At 42.3% G+C, this 22,307-nt stretch overlaps 1 protein-coding gene across 3 annotated transcripts in view; it reads right to left on the bottom strand.

Moving 5' to 3' along the window:
- Positions 1–3,546: 3,546 nt before the first annotated feature.
- The window catches only part of EVC2 (EvC ciliary complex subunit 2), a 174,026-nt gene continuing 155,265 nt past the window's right edge, over positions 3,547–22,307 (bottom strand). For all 3 annotated transcript variants that reach the window (XM_059721568.1, XM_059721567.1, XM_059721569.1), the window contains 4 exons: positions 20,499–20,586; positions 8,432–8,628; positions 5,798–5,899; positions 3,547–5,294 (listed from right to left, as the gene is read on the bottom strand). In XM_059721568.1, the coding sequence (XP_059577551.1) occupies positions 5,024–5,294; positions 5,798–5,899; positions 8,432–8,628; positions 20,499–20,586 (658 nt within the window). In that variant the 3' untranslated portion in view covers positions 3,547–5,023. The remainder of the gene's footprint in view (positions 5,295–5,797; positions 5,900–8,431; positions 8,629–20,498; positions 20,587–22,307) is intronic.

Here is a 22,307-nt window from a genome sequence, read left to right as displayed (position 1 = left end):
AGGCTGGGGGAAGGATACTCTCTACTCCCCCTGTTGATGGGTGCCCAAGTGAAAACAGGAATGCCAGATTCCTTGAGATAAGGAGCCTGACTCTGTAGCTGGGTGGCTAGTGCACTCATCTGGGAAGGGGGAGCCCTGGGTTTCACTCCCTGGACTCTTTATGCATTTTGTAATAAGAACCCAAAAATGATCTTGCAAGTAGGGACCAAGCCCAGCTCTCCCCCATGTTGACAATGCAGCAACAGTTGCCACTTTGTTTGAAAGAATAGCTAGAGGAAGAAGAGGTTAAGTTGCCAGTGCTGATGCTCTCACAATAACCTTGTAACTTGAAAGGAAAGAGTGAGCCTTTGTTCAATTAAATAATTGAATAATTGAGAGAGGATATGGGCACCTACCTTCAAGAGGAGTTTCTGCACTGTGAATTACAAGTCAACAAAGATATCCCTGCAACCCTCAGTGAAACACCTTTGAGGCTACATTTAAAACATATCCTTATCCTCAGTGCTTTCTACTGGCTAGCTGTAAGTAGTAGCATGCTGCATGTGCTGACTCAGATGCCTTGCTGTTTGCTGGTCATTTTGGAGCCCTTTCTGAGGTGCCCAACTCTGCTCACACACAGTATGGGTAGCCTAGGCACCCAACACAGGCTTCTGGAGCCCACTTCCAGAACAAGCCACCAAAAAATTAAGTTTTGCAGCATATAACTGGGGGCTCTTGGGGCCGGTCTGCCATTGGCCCGCCCACCTGTTTCTGGGCCAACCACCTGCCTCCTTGCCTACTATGCCTTGTTTTTTAATTGGTTCTAATAAGGCAGGAGACTGCCCATTCTTGCCCCGATGCCAGGGGGCACTATCTGCGGCTCCGTTTCTTCCCTACACCGCAGCCCAAGCCTCACAAATGGCATCCGGGTGACATAATGCTCCCAGCCTACAGCTGGACCAAGCTTAGCCCTCGTCAGGCCTCACACACACACACACACACACATTCATACCACCCTCCTCTCACTAGGGTCTCTCACAGGGTCTCTCACGCATCGAGAACTTGTACCGCCTTGCTCTCTCTTAGAGTGGGCCCTTTTGGCCATAGGCTTTATCTTGCGCACACCTTGGGTGGCAGACGTATCATCTTTTGGGCCTGTAATAGTAAGGGCTTTGCTTAATGCTCATAGCAAGAGTTTTGTATGCTGACTCCATGGTAGGCTGGTATTATAGCATGTAGCTTTTTGCTCTGTGGCAGTGACCGAACCATGAACCTAGATAGTAGAATGTTGTAATACAGAGGAATGTGGTAAACACCATGTGTGTTAGATCACAACTCATCCCCAAATTCTTAGCTTGAGATAACCAAATCCCTAGTTAGAGATAACATTATTTACTCCAGACTATATAAGCTGTACATTCTTGAGCTACAGGTAGTTCCTCAAACTCTGGCAAGAATCCTGACTTGCGCAGAGCCCGGCGCAGGCTATCGCATTCCTGGGATTGAGACACTCTGGGGCCAAGGGAACTATGCGGGGTGGCGGCTGCTGCCTAGAATCGATGTGAAGTGATCATCCTCTCTGCTCTGTCTTATTGCCTGCCTCTGTGAGTATCCTTAAATAAAGCTTTGCAAGACTGAGAACAACTGTGAGTATGTTCAAGCGCAGGGAATCTTCTGAACCCAGTAGTTCATTCTAAGACAGGGCCCCTCCCATGACCCTCATCAGGGTAGTGGCCAGCCAATTACTCGACCAGGGCCAAGCTTGTCTTGGCCCCTCCTGGGACAACTCTATACATATTCACACATACTGGGCTCCCAGCCCTCTGGTTTCCCCCTCACTTGGGCTCATCTTTGCCCCCTCACTGGGGCTTCTCATCTCTACCCCCTCACGGGGGCCACGGAGCTTCCCTCCTCAGTGGGGGCTCAGGTGGCTGTAGCCATTCCTGGCCTCATCTGGGTCTTACACCCTCTTTGGGCTCAGGTGGCTGTAGTCATGCTTGGCCCCCTTGTACCCACAGTGTTGTGGGGGCTAGGGGTTAAGGCGCCCTGGCCTACCTTTCACCAGGGTGGTAACTGGCCTGGTATTTGCTGGGGCTCCCGCACCACTGGGAGCCCCAGCAAGCCAACCATTCCCAGCAGGGTGCAGTTTTAGGTCTTGCCCGGGACCAAGAGCCTCCTATCAATCCCCATAAGCTCTTGCCCTTACCTTCAAGATGTTCCGTACAGCCTTTCAGCCAGGCAATGTTTCTGCCTGGCCTGTCAGAAGTGAACTGCTCTGTTTATATAGGTGGCCAAAGTTTTAAAATGGCCACCATAATCAAGCACCTGCTGGCTGTTTGGCTCACCCCTTAAAGTGGTAGGCACCAACAGTACCCTGGCACACAGCACTTGGCAGATTTGGGAAAGGGATTGTGAGGACGGTCCAGGAAAATGTGAGAGGTAAGAATTTTTGTGGGTGATATATTTTTATTGGAACAACTGTATAGTTGAAAGGGATATAGATAAACTTTTATGTAGCAAATATCCCCTTCCTCAGGTCTCTAAGAAAAGAGCTGAATTTTAATACCTCAGCCCTCTATACTATCTGAACCTTTATGTCCATTGAAAAATACAAACCGAATTCATCAAGCTTTACAAGGCACAGACAGAAGTGACAATTTTTGCCTGATCTGTCCACAGAAAGTAGTCTATAGCCATGACCAAACACAAGTGCATAGCTGCACACTACTTAAAACATGGCCAACTGGGCAGAAATCTGAATCCTCATTGCATGATGGTTCAGATGAAGATGTTTCAAAACAGCATCTTCTGGTAATTTTCGTCTGTGCTGCCTTCCAGCCTGTCACTGTTTTCAGAATGGGAGGGGGGGAAAGGAGCAGAGGGAGTTTAGTTTGGGTTTTTTTAGTCCCCACTGGAGGGTGGGGTTCGTGTATTGGAGTCCCCCCTTGAGGGGGTGGGGCTCCAATTCGCACACTGCACCTTCCAGCACCAGCTGGGGAAACCCTAGAATGAGTTCCCTCTGCTGCCTTTCCCCTCTCCCATTCTAAAAACAGCCAGGGCTGGTAGGGAGCTGGCAGGGCAGAGGGAGCATTGCTAGAGGAAACCAGCTGGAGGCTCCCAGCCAGCAGCTAGATTCCCCTTCCCCTGGAACCAATGTGGAATTTCTGTTTGGTCCGGGGGATCATTGTAACTCAGAACGCTTCCTGCAAAGCGTTCTCAGTTACAGCAGGGAGCTGCACTTCTGTTTGCACCCACAGTGACTCATCAGTTCCAGGGTAAGATGCAATGCGACGCACTTCTGCCTCAGTGGAGATAGTAATTTTTACTAGCCAACTGAAAAACAAGATGAGAAATAATTTAGATTATCAGTTCATAATGTCAATTCATAGACTGAATGTCTGGAAGGGACCTCGGAAGATCATCGGGTCCAGCCCTCTGTGCCAGGGAGGAAAGACAACTGGGGTAAGGGGAACCTAGAAAGGTGACCATCCTGTCTCCTCCTGAAAATTTCCAGGGTAGGCAGAGTGTATACAGTACACATAAATGTGTTAATATAAGAAAGAAACATTAGTGGTTCCATAGTTTATTATAAAGTTTTTAGCTTGTAAAGAAATGTGACTTTTCTGCTTATTTTTACAATAAATCCAGAGCTGGCACCTTTATCATCAATTGCAACCTGTTTTACATAAAGAAATATATTGAATACATGACCACTTCTAAGCATATTTATTCCATTAGCATTCAAAAACTGTAAATCAGGCTCCAAAAATCATGCAATAGGCTTAAATATAGTGAATTCTTAAAACATATTAATGTTTGGGTTCTTTTTATTTATCTGTTGTTGCTTTTAGGATGCAAGTTTTCAAGCTTTTTCTGTCAACTATGAAGATTAAGGTCTTAATTTCTTTTTAAATGGAAACTGAATTTCTCACAGATTTCCTAGAATCCTGGACTAGTACCTTCAAAATACACCTAAAACTATGATACCAAGCAATATTGTACTCCTTACTGCCTTGTGAAAATATTGCATAACCCTTTTCCATTTTCTTCTTTTAATGTGAACAAATACAACATTATTGCTCCACCCGTATAAAGATTAAGTCGGGTCCTATAAAAATGTATGCCTGTGCTGAACTTGACTCATCTGAACATTCCTATTAGAGCTAAATTTAGAGGTGACAATGAAAAACTGAAGCCCTCAGAGCTGCTTATGTTAAATGCATGTATCTGTGTTTGGAGGATCTGATCTATCAGCTGTAATTTTGGGAAACAATTTGCAAAATTAAAATCCAATTTACAACAGTGACTATTAACAACACATAAATGACCACATTTTGACAGCTGGCACAATAAAATTTTCCCCTATATTTATCTGTACTTAAGACTGTAACCTATAATATGGTTAATCAGGGATTCACACCATGTAATAAATTAACTAGACATATAAATAATTACAAAAAAAATATAAAGCATAGTAATATCCATGCCAAAATAACAAAAAATGATTTTTGTGAGGGCTAGACCCTGTCCTCCATTATGTGTACCATATATATTCACTATTGGCACTTGTAGGCACAAATGCAGTAGTTACTAGGCATATGCTGCTTACTGCTGGATGACGGAGGACAGGATCCAGATTTAAAAATGAAACTATTTACACTGATAAAATCATAATATTAAAACTTATACAAAAACTGTTTCCTTAAAAATATATAAACTGTACACTGTAGCCTTTTTCATAATCTTTTTGGAAATAATTTTCCCTTCCCAGACTGGGTGCAACTATGTATTCAATTAATGCGCAGAAATAAAACTCCAGTATAGTTCACACTGGAGTCAGCTGCTTCTGGGTGCAGTGTTTACACGTGTATCCAGGACCGCAGCAGTCTGAGCCAGGATGGAATTAATTAATTTACTGTGCCCTAATACCAATGCATGTGTAGAATGTGATGCTTCACTGCAGAGCTAATTAGTCAGATCTTCAGAAAAGTGCACAGTGAAAAATTCACCCATGAATGCATTCAGTTGATTTCTCCATCCATCATCACTCCATGCTTGCAAAAACAGCCTTTTTGGAATTGAGAAAATTCTTTTTCTTTTTTTTTGGAGAACTATGCAAACAAAATACTGGATCTATTTCATCACGGAAGAGAAATATCTTCTCCCCAGTGCCTAACAGCTCTATGGCCTCTGCAGTTGCAGTGTTGAGTGAATTGGGCTGGCCGGAAGTTTCCACAAAAGGATGACTAGACAAACACTCCAGATGAAAGAATGATGCTCTTTCCATAAGTGCAAGTTGCTGTTTCTTTATCAGGCTAAATGAAGAAAAGCAAATTGAATTTAAAAGTTATTATAAAAAAAGAGAGTTTGTTACAAACTGGAAGGCTTGACTGCATAATCAGAACCCAGAAAACCATACAAAGGTATAAACATCATTTCTATTCCCACCCCCACTTCCCAGTACCTGATTTACTACTGCTTTGCATGAAATACAATATTTAATAAAGTACATACCCTTATTGCAAAGGCTAAAACCAAAGGGAAAAGTATGTAAAAAGTGAAACAAATGTAGATGGGCAAAATTTTCACTTATAAGGACTTTAATATTATTGCACTGGAAGTGTGCATGAAGTCTTTCGAAATATGACCAATGTGACCATGTGTATTCCTAAAAATAGGGAAATAGTGAAGGGATATATACATTAAGGAATACTTTCAAGATTTCTAAAACACATTTCACAGGAGAAGGACTCTTGGGAAATGATACGTGGTACAAATGTTGTCTATTTTCCCCAGGTAAAACTGATGTTTTCTTTACCTCTCTTTTCCCTTGTTTGTGCAATGCATCTTCTCCAAACCTTTGCTTATCAGATCTTCCCTTAGTTTGTTCTCTAATGCTTGCCATGTCCCTTGGTGCTTCCTGAGAAAATAATATTTTCACTATAATTTTAGTTTTCAAAATGCATGTTGATAGTAGCTTGAAAACATTCTGTAAGATAATTCAAGCTGTTTCATACTATATCACATGGATTTCAAATAAATTCATATCTTTACAAAGGACTAATGTACTGCTTTGATATTTCACATTGCAACCTACTTAAGTGTACCAGTGGCCCCTGGCAGACATTACATTTACTGTGCAGTTAACTGGTTAATTTAAACAATAAATTTAGACATTACTCATGCAAAGCAATTATCACATAATAAAAAAGGCCCATGAGCTATAAAAATGACCAACAAGCAATACATGTGAAAAAATGTAGAACATTTTTCAAGCTTGTTCCTATCAAACTTTAATTTGAATGTGTGGCCTGTCATATATAGGGTGATAGTGTCTGGCCAGGTCCTCCAGTATCCCAGGACAGACCACTCCCTCTTCCTCTCCCTGTCCCTCTCCCACTTCCTGCCTAAATCTGCTGCCCAAAGGCATAGTAGCAGATGTAATTATGACTCATTGCATATTTTCTCTTTCTTCAACTAGCATTCAAGTTTGATGCTTTAAGAAGTCATTAGCACTTCTCTTTGAAATCCAGAGTGTAAGTCAACACTCAAGTGACATGCTTTATTTGACTGACACAGAGAGAGATCGGGGGGGGGAGGGGGGGGGGGGAGCTTTGAGCCCTGCCACTCCTGCCCCCTGCCCTTCACAGAGTTTCCCCAGATCTGCACAAGGGTTGGAGGAGTATCTTGTTCATCCAGGGGGAGCCCAGCTGACCTCTTAGTCTCAGCACAACTACAGGCAGGGATGAGAGCCCCTGCCAGGAGCTCTCCTGCTTCCCTTGCTGGCAACACTGGCAGAGCATGTTTCCAAATGCTCCCCCCGATAGCTTCCCTTTTGAATGTGAAGCTGGTCACATGGGCTAGGGAGAGAAGTTACACATAAATTGGTTTAAGTGATCAGAAACTGGTTTAAACATGTAACAGAACAAAAGTTCAGTGCACATAAACCAGTTTCAAAATGGCCAAAACTAGTTTAAGATGAACCTGGTTGAAAGTAGTATCAGATTTAACTGACTGGGGTCAAACCAGTTTATGGAACTTCTGTCCATAAGACCCTTTCCTGGTTTAAGTTAAATGAGAGTCCCCCAGCATCCCAGCATGCTTTTCAGCCCTGGGCTGGGCTGGGCTGGGCTGTGCTGTCTGCTCCAGAGAGCAGGGCTGGCCCCACCCTTCTGTTCTCTAGCTACAGCAGGGATGGGAGCAAGGCCAGCCTGGCACTGCCCCCTAAGGCAAAAGGGCAGGAAGGGGATTTATTCCCCTCTCCTTCTCCTCTCCCCACAGGGGACCCCAGCCGGGGTCTTCCTCGCTGGGACAGAGCAGTCCCTGTCAGGGTCCTTCCTCCCCTTGCCTCTCCAGCAGCAGGGGTGGGGTGTGGCCAGCTGCTGGCTGGCATGGACCCCTAAGGTGAAGCAGGCTGGAAGGGGGTTTATTCTTCCCTCCCTCCCCTCTCCCCCTGGGACCCCAGATGGGGTTTGCCTGGCTGGGGTGCAGCAGCCCCTGTCAGGGCCCCTGTGGCCCTCAGAGGCAAAGGGAGGGGGTTTAGTCCACTCTCCCTGGGGGACCCCAGGGTTTGTCTGGCCATGGCGGAGCAAACCCTTTCAGGGTCCCTCCACACTTGCCGCTCCACCAGGGGCTGCTCTGCCTCAGTGAGGCAGACCATGGCTGGGGTCAGGGCAGGGGGAAGAGGGGAAAATAAACCCCCTCTGACCCCCAAAGCCTGGCAAGGGCTGTTTGCCCGCTCCCCCTCCAGGCACACCCCAGTTGGGTCCCTGTAGGACAGGGTGGGGGTTTAAACCCCTCCCCAATCATACTCAGACCTGCCAGGGCCTGGCCACGCCCCCTTCTTCTGCTCTGTTTCCCTATGGCCCGGCCACTGCAGAAGGGAAGGGAGGGCTTGCTCTAGTACCCCCCGGCATCTGCCCTGAGCCACTGTCTGTACTTAGCCATGGTGTGATAGTTTTTACTGAACTGCCCATTTCTTGATGGAAGTAACGTCTGCCAGAGGCCTATTATTGCTTACAATACTTACTGCCTTCCGCACTTAGTGTAAATTTACCAATATCAACAGTGAAAAGAAACACTGTTGATAACTAAATGCATTTGAAGCCAATAAACATAAAATAGAAAAAGGCTGCAATAAGTAAAAATATGGAAGGAAAATATTGAAAAACAAAGAAATTTGCTATAACTGTGAAGTACATAGATCACATTTTTCTTTTCCTAAACTTGGGCAGATTATTGCTAAGATATTTGAAACCATCTTGAAATAGATAAAAACTTTGCTATTTCACATAGGGTTTTTATTTCCCTTCAAAGAACATTTTAGCAAGGAAACTACTCACCTGCTTGTTCTTTTGTTATCACTGATGTTGTCCCTGTCTATTGGATAGACTATTCCTTTAATGTAATAACTTCCATTTGTCATTTCTCAGAAGAAAATTCACATGCTTACCTCTTTCTACAGCTGCCAGATTCCTCTGTATTTTTGTCACTTTCAATAATACCATCTGAATACTTATCACTGATTGAATCCAGAACAGAAAGAAGTTCACTCTGTGAACTTAAAGGCAGCAGTAAGTTCAGCAGTCTGTGCAACATCCCTCCTGGTACCATTGTCAGTTTGGTTAGATAACCTGCCAATCGGAGCTCCTAGAAGAATTGGTGATAAGAGGGAAAAAACTTTAGCGCTAAAATAAAAAAAAATACCAATAGCTTTTAATTGAATACCTGAAAGACTGTACCAGTTGGAATAAAAAGAGTAGGAATATTTTTATATTAAAAGCTTAGAGAACCATTATGTCCTGTGTTTTCACTCCTAGCATTGAGCAGTGTGTGCACTAGTGCCTTTCACTTAATGTTGGATCCTGGAACTTTAGGATTGTAAGTAGTACATGAAAGCACAGCACAGTCATATGAATAGCTACACAATTATTTTTTCATTTAGAAGCTAGCTTGTATTTGCAGGAAACAAGTAAAGCAAATGTGCTCTAGAATTGAAGATTTCACAGTGAATAAAATTAAGTATCTACCCCTGATTCCTGCAAAGGAAACCAACAAAAAAAGAAAAAAAGAAATGGATCATAAAAGACAAGTATATTCTTTGGTCTGCAGATAACATGAAACAATAGCTAAGAGAAACGTGAATTAATGCTGTTTTTAAATAGATGTAATTCAGAAATCTAATTATGACAATTTAAAATCAACATTCTTAAGTAATTTACTGTTCATCAGTTCAGTGGAAAATGCAGCTGTTGGGATATCTAGTATACAGATGAATATTTGGATGGGCAGCAATAGCAGCATGTAGTTGCTGCCAATGTTTACTGGTGGTGAGAACAAAGGATACCTCCATCTCATTCAGATATCATGTCATCTCCATTCCTACCCATAGGGCAAGAGTAAAGTAGATTCATCTCCACCCCAGTACCAAAGACTCAAAGGCTTCCTGAATATCTAAACAAAGCCTGCTCCCTACATTTTCCCAGGAGCCAAAACACAGCTGTCAAAACTCCCATGCCACCTGGCAATCTCTGAACTGTATAGCAGTACAAAAATCTGCAACACATCAACATAAATGATGCTATACTGATTGTACTGTATGAGAGAAAGCAGTGAGCTAGGGGAGGCAATGCCAAAGGTCCTATATCTTTGCTGAAAACATTTTAAGTATAATGCACCACACACAACATAGGCTTTTCAGCTCCTCTGTCTGCTACGAGAAGATACTGCAGTAGTTACACTGGAATAGTTCTTTTCAGTTCCAGCTGCTCTAAACAGTAACACATACGCTGAAGTGAGACTCCCATGGGTCCTCTGGAAGACTGAGTCAAGTCCACACTGTTTACCAGCCTGCGGGCCCATCTACACATTCCTACAGTAATGTTGTTACTGCGCCGTGATTTAGTAATTCCTTCTGGAAGTACTAGAGCATGGTGAAATAACCACTTGTACTGCACCCTGCACACAGTGCACAGGTAGTTTTTGCTGCTACTTCACCATAGCAGTGTGCTAAAATAGGGGAGTGCACTGCTACAGTAAAGTAGCTGCCGAGCATGTGCAGACTCACATGATCACTACATCACTGTAGTGCGTTGTACAGCGACGTAGGGCAACGTGTACATGTACCCTGTGTCTACCAGATGTGGGGGATTAGTATCAAGCCCAAGTCACAAGCACAAGATGTTCTGAAACAAGAAAATAGAGGGTGGAAAAACACCATTTTCTCTGTCTACGATGGATTCAAAATGTCAAAGCAGCTGTTAAAAGAGTGCATGCAAAATTTATATAGCTGTATGGAACGGACTTGCAGAAGAGATCAGGAAAATCTGGACTCCAAATGCCTAGGTAACACTGCAAAACTTTCCTCTTTGAGAAAGCTACTCTACCATGAAAACAATCTGCACATTCACTACTATCTACCTTCTCACTTACTGAAAATGCCACAGTCCCAATCCCAAAAATCAACAAGCAAACAAAATAAAACAAAAACCTCAACGAACCAAACAAAACTATAACCACACCCCAAGCAGAGATTTTACACTAAAAAGAGAGGGAAGCCACTGACTTCACAAAGTCCATGGGGGACTTCACTACTGCTATAGACTTGACATGGGAGATACTCAGAAACTATAACAGGAAGCTGCAAGTGTGAAACCTTATAATAGATAGTAGCTATACGACTATTTGTATGAAGTTTTTGGACACTGACTGTCACAGAATCTTATGAGAGGCAATTAAAAAAGAAATCAATTTCTTGACAGTGTATAAGGCACCATTCCTTCTTTCTGAAAGTCTGGATACCTCAGGTAAGACATTTAATTTAATAATTTATACAAGGATGACAAAAATATCCTGACATTTTCTAAAACTGTTCTCTTAAACATGTAGCTTGTCTTACTCTCTGTTTCTTAGATTCCATACAGAATGTCAGTTGGATAATGAAGAAACATCCAAAGTCATTCTCATTCAGAGCTGCTTATAGCACAGTAATTTCTGCAAAATATGAATTCTGTCAAATGCAAGAGAAGTAACAAACCACACACTGACCTGGTACAAATGAGTAGATTAATGTAAATGAAGTGATTATGACTGTCTACAATCTGGCTATGAGCAGCACCCTTCACATAGACACCCAACACCCTTGTTTCAGTTTAAAGCGAAAATGATGAGCGTGCGATGGGGAAATGGAGTGGGTAGCTAATATTGCCAGGTCAGGGAGCATACAGGACGTGATTGGAGGACTATACCCATTTGCAGTTTGGTGCTCAGACACCACAATGGAACTACACTACAGGTATGGACAGGAGTTCATTTGTAGTGCTACAAAAGGTATCAGTACTTTGCAGCACTACAGAAATTTAGCACTAGGCATCATATAGTTGTTCAAGACCCCTGGCTGGAGAGACACAAAGCAGCTGCAAATGTGAGTGACTCCAGCCAGGGGCAATAGGGGTCTTCTTTGTTCCCCAAATCCCACAAAACACAGGCTGCCTCTCTGCTGCGGCTACATCAAGTTGGCATCAGCCCCTCTGGTGGCAACTGCTGATTGGTCCCCCTGCCCAGTCAGTGGTCGCTACTCCTGGTAGCTCCAGCAACTGCTGTCATGCAGTGGCAAGGTGTAGCTGGGTGTGCTATAAGGGAGCAGGCACTCTCTCTCCTTTGGAGAGGGGCAGGAGGAGAGGATGACTATGGTCCTATGTGTAACTAGCACTGCTGGGAAGCTGCTCTTTGAAAGTGTTAATATTCTGTAGCAGATTTACCATCTTTGTGGTGCTGAATGGCTGTACGCTTGCTTTTTGTAGGACTCCAAAGGCATATTTAGCACTACAAATATAACACCTGTCCATGGCTAGACTTCACTGTAGGTTATAGCAGCACATATCCCAGAGTGTGATGTTTTGAAAGAGGTTAAATTGGAGAAGCCAATTTATGCTCCATATTTTATGCTCTCACTAGTAGTACCTTTTTTCTGATTTTATGATTCTACCGTATATCCTGACATGTATCTATATGCAGCTGTAACCTGCAATAACCCTTGATAATCTTTGCCCCCTAAGAGGGATAGATAACATACAGAGATTTATGAGTCTACTCTTGCCTTTCAGACAGCGACCTGAAATGAGATGATTTATACTTTGTAATTCATTAAAATTAGGTGACTGGACCCAGGAGGGTAATTTTAAAAAAATGAGGTAGGTGACTAATTTCTCTTTATAGACAACAAAAGATTAGAGGTGATTCACAGATTTTATGACTCACCTCTAAAGGCTAATCCACAAAAACCCACATGCTGAGCAGGAAGCATCTAGTCCTAGACAATAAGAAATGCTGAAATCCCAGTACTTTCTGGAGCTTCTCCACCTGACTCAGGGATGTCCCTCTGCAGACTCAGGCAGAGCTTAGCTGGATCACAATACATTTGATGGTAATTAGACACCTAGCTACTCAGCCTAGGGCACTTCTTCACCATTCAGAAGCTACGGTTTAGATTCCTTGGGAACTAGCTGAACCTAAATATGGTCACTGAATAAGAAATGTAAAACCTGCCAACACATCTTCACCACCTCCACAATAACCACACCCCACAACAAAACCATCAACATTACTGAATCTTATACCTGCACCTCCAGAAATGCCAGATATCTCATCCGGTGCACTAAATGCCTTGATGAAAAAGATGCATGAGAAACCAAACAACAACTACATACCAGAACGAACACACACTGAAAATCTATCAAAGACAAAAATACCCAGTTACCTGTGGGGGCACATTTCTCACAAGACAACCAGTCTCTCTCCAATCTCTCAGTTCTAATCCTCAAAGGGAATTTACAAAATACCTTTCACAGACCAGCCTACAAACTTCACTTCATCAACCTACTGGATACAAAATCATGGACTAAATATAGACATTGGCTTTATGGCACACTAAGCTGCCTAACATCTGATTCCCCAGATTACCTCTCTACTATTTACTAGCTGGATTTTATCATTACCAGGTCTACCCCCGTCCCCCCGCCCCTCCCAACCACCTGTTTCTTAACCACTAACTGCCTCAATTTGCATTTTCACTGACTAGCGTTCTTGCATACAGGCCTCTGGCTTCTATTTTATTCTATCTCATCCAGGAAGAGCTCAGAACATCTGCAGACACTTCCTCAGCCTGAAGAAGGATGTTTGTACCTGAAAGCTTGGAAAGAAGATTTTTTTCCAACTATTTCAGTTGATCTAATAAAAGATACTGGATTTACCAAAAGAACCTTGGATGCCTAATAGGTTCTTCAGTTGTGGGAGTACAAGGCTTCTAGGGATTTAGGCTCATAAATTCTGCCTCACACCCATTTTAGGTGCCTGAAATGCAGTTCTACATCTCACACTGTCTCATCAGGCAGACCTAGTTCATGCTGTTAGCTAAAGAGGTCTGGGGTTAAATCCCTGCAGAAAGCCCCAAGAGGGAATGATTACATAATCCTCGCTACAGCATGGCTGTCAACTACAGTATTTCAAAATACAGTAAAATCCCTGTTATCCGGCAAGAGTGGGGCATGGGAGATGCCAGTAAGCTAAAAGTGCCATCTACCTGAGGCACAGGGTTTCTGGCCAGATGCAGAGCAGTGGGGTGGGGGGGAGAGTGCAGCAGTGCAGGGTGGTGGATGGTGGCAGTGGCCATCGCCATGTGTGAGTTTCCCCACCCCCCGCCAGCACAGCAAGAAACAAAGAGGCATGGTGCGGCGCTGTGTGCATCCCACCACTTCCAGCACAGTGCCGAAATTGCAGTTAATAAGGTATTCCAGTTGGTGAAGTACCGGATAACAGAGATTTTGCTGTAAATGAATCACACTCAGGATCTATGAACTGCTAAAAGATTGGGGTAGGGTGCTTACTGCTTAAGGCCTGGTGTTGCCCTTTCCAACTGGGAAGAATTCATTTAGGGGCTCTACTCCACAGAGTAAAACAAATTCCTCTGTCTAATAACATGTGGGAATACTAGATATTTCTTGTGTTGCTGTATCTGAATTTGTGTTTTTTGAATTTACCCAAAGCAAAAACATTCATATATGAACAGTAATTTAAATCAGCATCAGCAGAACTACTGCAAGGAAGTCAAAATGACTGAGACTGAGTAATACCTCTTTGAATAACTAATGCAAAAATCAATTAATTCTATCTGAGGTGTGATTTCACATTTGCTTTGCCCTTTACACATGAAACTCCACCCAGATCATCTGGGGCTTGTGCAAACAATGACTAAGGTACCTGGGGCTACAACGGTATGCTTATTTAAAATCAGATTATTGAGTAAGGGGCTTAAGATCCTGAACCCATCATAACTCACTGGTCTAAATGGGAGATGTAACTAAATAAAGATACTAGGGCCAAAACATTGAATCTGAACAACTTAAAATTAGGTACGTGAACAATTATTGAGCACCTGTAGCTAACTTCAGTGGGAATTATACTAACTTACAGTAATGAACTTAGTTCCAAATTCAATTTAAAACCAGCAACTTGTATAAATAGCATAGAAATAATAAAGGCTAGCTAGTACTTGCCACACTAATTTCTGCTCTGTCAATTGTACACGGTAGATTTTATATAATTTCCCATTTTATTTGTTTTCCCAGTCTATCTGTTTTCTAGGAAGAACACTCAGAATTCAACATGAACAGAAATTACAAACACCCTACCCTGTGCACCTTGTTAATCGACTCTTCAGACCTTTCCTCTCAGAAATATGAGCAGTAGGCAAGTTTTAGGTTGGAGGCTATTGTTATACCTGCTGTGGACAAGAGTTTTCTTCTGTATATCAGCAGGCAGGTATCTGTATTATGAAAATTAGATACACAGAATATCCTCTGTTTTGAGCACATCTCCTTGCTTATATATATCAATCAATAAAAACATTATTTTCTATCCACATGCTGATTTTATATGGGGCACACAAAAAGACTATTTTCTCATACACCACATGCCTCCTCTCTAAATAAGACACACACTTTGTCTCTGGGAAGACAGAATGGAAAAAAAAAAAGATTATTCCAGACTTATGGCTGTATAAAGTAGAGACAGAGCCTAATATTCAGCTCACTTGCCCTCTCTTGCTTAAGGAAAAGCTGAAACCCTAGCTGCTGCTGAAGGCTGGTTTCCACAGTTGGATCTACAATTTTGAAAAGAGCTAAGAGTCTCCAGAGCTGTTAAAAAGAAGAGAGACAAGGAGCAGACAACAGACAAAAGAATTGCCAGAAGAAAGGTTACCTTCATTTGTGAAACAACAAGACAATAAAAAGGAGAGACAATCATTAATATGCCTGGAGTGAAGAACAACAAGCCATTAAGTCAATGGACTCCCTTAGCTGCCTGACTAAAAATGTCACTTCTGCTGCCAGGTGGACCATGAATCAAAGCAAGGTGTTTCTATTCTGGGCAGAAATTCAGCTTTCCCACTTAAGATTTAGACTAGACATCAGGAGGCGCTACTTCATAGTCAGGGCAGCTAAGATCTGGAACAAACTTCCAAGAGAAGTGGTGCTGGCTCCTGCCCCGGGGGTCTTTAAGAGGAGGCTAGATGAACACCTTGCTGGGGTCGTTTGCTCTTTCCTGCCATGGCAGGTGGTCGGACTTGATGATCTGTCAAGGTCCATTCCGACCCTACAAACTATGAAACTATGAAGACATGCATCCCAATTCAAGGGGGTTGATTTTTGGGGAATGGGTATGTGTGCATGCAAGTAAATATGTTGTTTAGGATGTCTGTCACATAAATAAAACTTCAACCACAAGTCCTCCATCTTGTACAGTGCATCTAGTAGTTATAGGTGTTCAACAATAGTTCAGGTTTTCAATGCATCAATACTCTGAATTTTCTCTGGTGCCAAATGTTTTTCTGTCTGCAGGCTAACTATGCGGGCTATTATTCAGGATCACTTTGTTCACTTTTTAGTGTGCCAAGCCAAAGGACTAGATTCCATGACAACTATGAAATACATTGCTTACATCTATCAGTCTCCTGAAACATGCATTTCTCAAGTTGGAAGAATCGATTCTGTATGTGTGTGTAGCTTTTTAGAAACTTGATAAAACAATACTGGAATACATTTTAGGTGGCAACCGTGTGTCTGCCTTCTAATGATCTGATCAAGCTTGACAGATTCCAAGATTTTCAACTGCCAGTACAGCAATGCAAAAAATAGTTATTTGGATTTAGTAAGGGTTGAGCTGAGTGCTACCTCATACCATATATTTATATATTACCTGGCAGAATTAGGCCCTATTCTGGGTTGGTCCTTAGGGGCTACCATAACAAACACAAGTACTTATAAATGATGTCCAAAAACTTCCTAGGGCAGCTAGCTGAAAAGGAGCCAGATTGCATTTTTTCTTCCATTCAGTCAGAGGATGAGTAACCCCTAAGCCAGGGGTGTCAAAGATGCGGTGGAGCCACATCATCCAGCTCCTGGTGCTGGCAGTTCATGGTCTTTCCCTCACATGCTGGATCCAACATCCCTGGCACCCACCCCGGCTGATGTGGGATTACACCGACTCCAGCTAGTCTGGTACATGAGCTGCACAATCCAGCTGGTCTGGAGTGGATGCCAAGCGCAGCATGGGTCTTGAAGGGGACGCTGTATGCCGCACAGTCCTGGACTGCCTAGAGGCACGTGGGGAGGGTGGTAGGAACCTCTGGGTCCCCCTCATGTCAGAGCTGGTCCTTGCTCTGCCCAGTTTGGGACTGAGCCATATGGGATACCCACTTCAGCCAGTCTGGGATTCGTGCTGAACACGGTGTCCTCTCTGGACCAGCTGGACTGTGCGCCATGTGAAGTTCATATCCTGATTTAGCCAGAGTAGGTACCATGAAAAGCGGAGTCCTGAACCAGCTGGATCAAGAACCACTGACTCTGGATCTGGTGGAGTGGGTGGTTCTTGGACCTAATCTGACCTATGGGGCCAGCCCTGCAACATTCATCAGGCCCACAGACTGGTCCTGTGCAGTCGGACCAGATGAGTTTAAGAGCCCTGCCTTAAGCTAGAGAACACTCAAGCCCTCTGTTCTAAATGGAGTGTCTCTGTCTGCTTGTGGCCTTCCTCTCTAGTCTACAGAATCCTAAACAGAAAGTAAAAACCTTACAACTGAGTCACGTGTAAAGCTTTCAGCCTTAATGCAATGGCATGAAATATTGAGAAAAACATTCCTAGCTCTCATCATTAGTGGTGTGGGTCTCCTCTTGTAGACTCAGATTATGTATTATGCCCAAGAACCAGCCTGGAGGTACCGCAACATTTGAATATACACAAACTCTGAGAGGTAGTGATGTTGTAACTGTATTAGAAATTGAATTTATCCAAATTCTAATCCTTCCAGAAAACAGCAGCAGAGGAACAAACTCCCCCAATATCTGTGAAAATTTCGAGGTAAGGACATTTTCTGAAGGTGGGTTGTAGAATTGAGAAGCTGGATTATTTTAGAGCCATAGAGTCATAGAGTCAGTGGACTGGAAGGGGCATGTAAAATCATCAAGTCCAGTCCCCTGCCATAGACGGGCGCTTAAAGAGCTCAAACTAGCTTAACAAGGTGCTTATCCAGCCTCCTTTTAAACAACTCCAAGGATGGCGATTCCACCACTTTGTGCATGAGCTTGCTGTGTTACATCATTTAAGCCCAGGAAATGTAGCAGTCCCCAAGCAGACCAAGACCCTAATGCCATCTTTATCCTCTGGTTTTACAATTCCCACTGTATAAGTGGCAGTCTGGTTTTTAACAGGCCATGTCATTGCTAAGTAAATATCATAATGGTACATTTGAGGCTCCAGACCATTTTCCTAATTAGTCCACACAATTATCAAACAATCTCTGATTTAAATGTCTTGAAATTACCCAGACACAGATACCAGGAGTGCTAATAGTAAAAGAGTGCATCTTTAAAGTCAGAATATTGTTCATAATTTGCAGATATTAATCTTGTAACAACTGGTGTATGTGAGAGCTAGAAAAAAAAGCATGAAAAGAGTTCACATGCCATAAATTACTTAAACCTTAGAGATCAGTGAAGTCCAAAGTACAATATGTTTCAAAAGGGTCCATAAGTCTTTGCAGTTTCCAAAACTTATCTGATGGTTTATTTTCTCTTGATCAATAGAAGTTAACTTTATCTTGTATCTCTCTTGTACCTTTTTTCAAATTTAAGGTGTAGAATGCATAGCACTGTATGCAAAAGTTCACACAACACATTTAACTTCAGAAGCTAATCTAGTCATAAAGGCAATGTTGAACTGAACAAAAGATTTAGTCTCTTCTGTCCTGGAAGAGCACCTTACACTCTTTAATTACCATACAGACTGACATCAGGAATCTCTAAATGTTATTATCTCATTTAAATGAATATTTCGTTATCATTGCCCATTGAACTGCTACTTGTTAAAATAATTTTGTTAAATGGGATACTGCTCCATGAATATATGTTACTGAAAAAATAAAGCTGGAACCATCTCAGCATTATAAGTGGAGCTTATAACCATGATGATTCAGGAACAGTGTATGGAGTGATTTTTTTTGTCTGATATCTTTTTTGGATCAACTGTATATTTGGGAGAGGTGTTGGACAAGTTGTTCGGTGCAAAGTTCCATCAAAAGGTGATCTGAAGAATGGCACTTTGTGCCTGGAAGCTCAGCCGACAACTCTCTCAAATATACGGTTGATCCAATTGAAGCTACCACGAAAATTCCTTGCCTCTCATTTGTCTTATGTAAACTATTAAAGCTATAAATGAGCCAGTATAGGATTTGCAGTTTTACATGCATAACTGGCTTGAGAGTTACCATCCCATGAATATTTCTGTTGTAAGAAGTTTACAAAAGTGTACAGTAGAAATTGTCATGACTGGCTGCAAAACTATTCTTTTCACCTACGCAAAAAAGTTCCTGGGTAAACACTATGAACTCTGTGTGCAGTAGGCTGTGGAAACAGAAATACCATTGGAAGGAATTTAAGTATTAAACAGGATTCAGTCATTAGTGACTGCTTGCCAAATGTCAGACAGCCAAAGCCAACAAGGTGGTGAGATGGTTTGATAAAATGGTTTTGGAAAAGAAAAGCAAACAAGAAAATCAAAAGACAGCTAAAGAAGCAGATCTGTCCTCAGGACATGCTTACCCCATGCAAAAGACTTTGGTGGTGTATCATTACAACCAGTAATCAGATGTGTTTGAAATCCTACTCTACCCAATTCAAATCAAGGAACTAAACCCATGATATCCCACATCCCAGTATAGTGCCCCAGGCTAGTAGGTACTCTAGGGCAAGTTTCTCTTAATCCTTACTACTGAAGCTGTTTCACTCTCTATAAATAAATATTCATTGGGAAGACAGAGAAGGGTTCTGACTCTGTGTAGTCCTGCAGTTGGATAAAATACCTAGTGGGCATATCTATACATGTGCTTTAATCCACAGTAGCATATTTTAGCAGCAGCAAATGGCCCAGTTGGCAGGGCCCCTCTGCCAATCGGCACGGGGGGTGGGCAAGAGGCAAAATGAAAAACATTAAAGGAACCACTGCAGGGGGTACTTCCTGCGTGATTTATGGAGATCCCTAGGCACAAGGGTCTCTGTCTTTTTTGTGAGAAGGACTGTCTTGGCTTATGCACCTCATCTCAGGGGAGGGTACATGGGGGAGAATCCTAACTACTTTTGAGGACTGGTGCTTAGGCACCACCCCTTACTCCAACTTCTCCCAGTGGCTACTTTAGCCTGCATCTCATATAGTTCTCTGCCTTCTGGAGGTATATCTATCAGTAGAGGCTAATAAACTGTGCTAGCTGAAGAGGTAGCCTTTTTAAAAATTAGAATGAATAGAAAGCAAAAAGTCATATATACATGTTCTGTATCTCTAACCACTTCTGTTGAATAGGTTTGAAATGTTAATGTAAATATACTCCCATATCAATTTAGACCTAAATAAAAGCACTGCTCTAACATAAGACCCTCAGGATATAAGACTGCAAGTAAATAAGGAATTGGAATAATTTTTATTTTCTAAGCTGAAGAAAATGCAAATTATACACACACAAGATACATAATGGAAAGTATATACTAGTGAGCATAGTATTTACTACTCTCTCTCTCAGTGGGTACTGCAAACTTTCCAAGACCAGGCAACTGCATTTTCAAACATGCTGCCTCCTTTTAAAGTGCCAATTAGCCTGTCCACAAAGCCACACAAGTGTAGCAACACTACTTGTGGTTCAGAGACAGCCCACATGGACAGGCACATACATTGGAGGGTACCACTGTCTGCTGTAGTACACTGGTGATGTACTCAAGGTTACTCAAGCTACTAAGCCTGAAGTAACTGAGGTAGTGAACATCATGATTACCTTAGCAGGACTGGGCTCAAAATGTATTTGGAAGGATTAGAGAAGGAAAAGAATGATATGCTTAAGACAACCTTGTTTTCATGTTACCCTCAATTTCCAGATAAAGCAGCAATTTAAAAAGTAGTCTTTTATTTCATTACACCCTTACCTGGTTGTAAAGTGCCAAGAATGTATCCATTTCTATATTCTCCAAAAGATCTTCAAGCACCACATTATTCCATTGCTCTTCCCTTAAGCTGAAGTGAAAGAGAAAATGAACATTCTCCTCTTTTAGTGTTATAAGGAAGCAATTCATGTCCATATTCATCCATTCAGAAACATAACATTTTCCTGGCAGATCTTGTTAAAGTTTTATGGCACGCCTACTTAAACAAGCTAAGAACAGTTTTCCTTTCCCCATGTTCACCAAAAGGCTGTCTATTTTGTTACACTGGTAACTGCTAAAAATGCAAAGCGGAATCTTTTACCTAAAACACAAATCCAAAATCTCTTAAAAACATTCAGACAGCTGATTTCCTCTTCTCCCTTTGTTTCCTCAAAGATCACACACATCTACCACCATACTTTTACAAAGTTGTGGGGCTTTTGAGGTTAAGCATTGCTGGGGAGACAGCTCCCAGCAAATTCTCTCTCAAGTCTAATTATTTTCTCTTTCTGGACTGTACCACAAGGCCCATTTACCATGTTTCTGGGTCATCTGGGGTTGGTTGTGAGGCTTCCTTATCCTGGCTTGTATTCTGGAAGCCAGCTGAACTGCTCCCCTTACTGTTCCTTTAGAGGTCCCTCATGGAAACTTTCTGGGGAACTAATGACCCAACTCTCCTCCTAGAGATCTCTCAGCCGTTCTTCTGCAACATTTGTCTAGGTCCCACAGTTGGCTGATGCTTTACCAATATAATTAGAGGGCTCATAGCTTAAAGTACAAGGGTCCAAATGTGAAACATTTGATCTTGAAAGCAGAGGTCTGGACTCCTTTTGCCGTGTCTAAAACCATTCCTTATGAATCAATCCAAGTGAAACCAACTTAATAATTCAGAGATCTCTCACAGTGCTACATGAAACTCAGAGCATTAAATGACTATGGACCTATGTAATTTGAAGAGGTATTTTTATTATTTAATTTTGCAAAGCCTCATCTATACCTGCTTTGTAATATTTTTTGTCAAGACAGCAATTTCCATACCAAAAAACCTTCAAAAGCATAAATTTTTCCATTTTTGTTTTACAGATATCTTTGCTTTAAAAAGAAAAATCCATTTTCATAGGGACACCTGGAAATGGGTCTGCTTGGCTAGAACAATTTGTATATCCAAGCAAAACCGATCACAGAGAATTCAATTTGCATCAAAATGTGCGCAAAGGGGGAAGGTAAAAGTGAAATTCAAGCAGTTTGCATTTCATTGCAAATATTTCCCCAGAGACTGACAGCGTGGTTTTCACAGCACTCCCTATCCTGTCTGATAAACTTATAAGAACGCCAGAATCAGTCTCGGTTTCTTGGTCTCCTGCTTGAACTGTGGAATATTAGTATTAACCCACTGGCACATCCCAGAAATGCTGAATGCAATGCAAGGTGTTAGAATTCACAGCTAATCAGTTTATTATTTAATGCTGCTATTGCAATGGTGTCCAGCAGCCTCAAGCACAATTTACACCCCAGCATAAATGGGAGATGCAGTTAGGTATAACATACACTGACCAGCAGAGCTCAGGTGTAGGTGGCAGATAGTTACTACATCTACTCACAAAGAACCAGGACCTGCCCACTGGTTTTTGGAGACTTGAACCCAATAAGGCAATAAGGCAACTAAGTATGCTTATGGGCCTAATAGGTGGATGAGAATTGGGCCTAAATTCCTTCTGAAAAGACAGAATGCTTCCCTGCTGCCAGGAAAGTAACCCTATCTCCCCTGAAGAATACAAGCTCACTGATACCCTACGGTTGTAAGCAGATGAG

The sequence above is a fragment of the Alligator mississippiensis genome, chromosome 2 (assembly GCF_030867095.1).
Source record: "Alligator mississippiensis isolate rAllMis1 chromosome 2, rAllMis1, whole genome shotgun sequence".
NCBI classification, from domain to species: Eukaryota; Metazoa; Chordata; order Crocodylia; family Alligatoridae; genus Alligator; species Alligator mississippiensis.
Note: the sequence above shows the minus strand (reverse complement) of the source record. Positions and strands in the feature narration are given on the sequence as shown.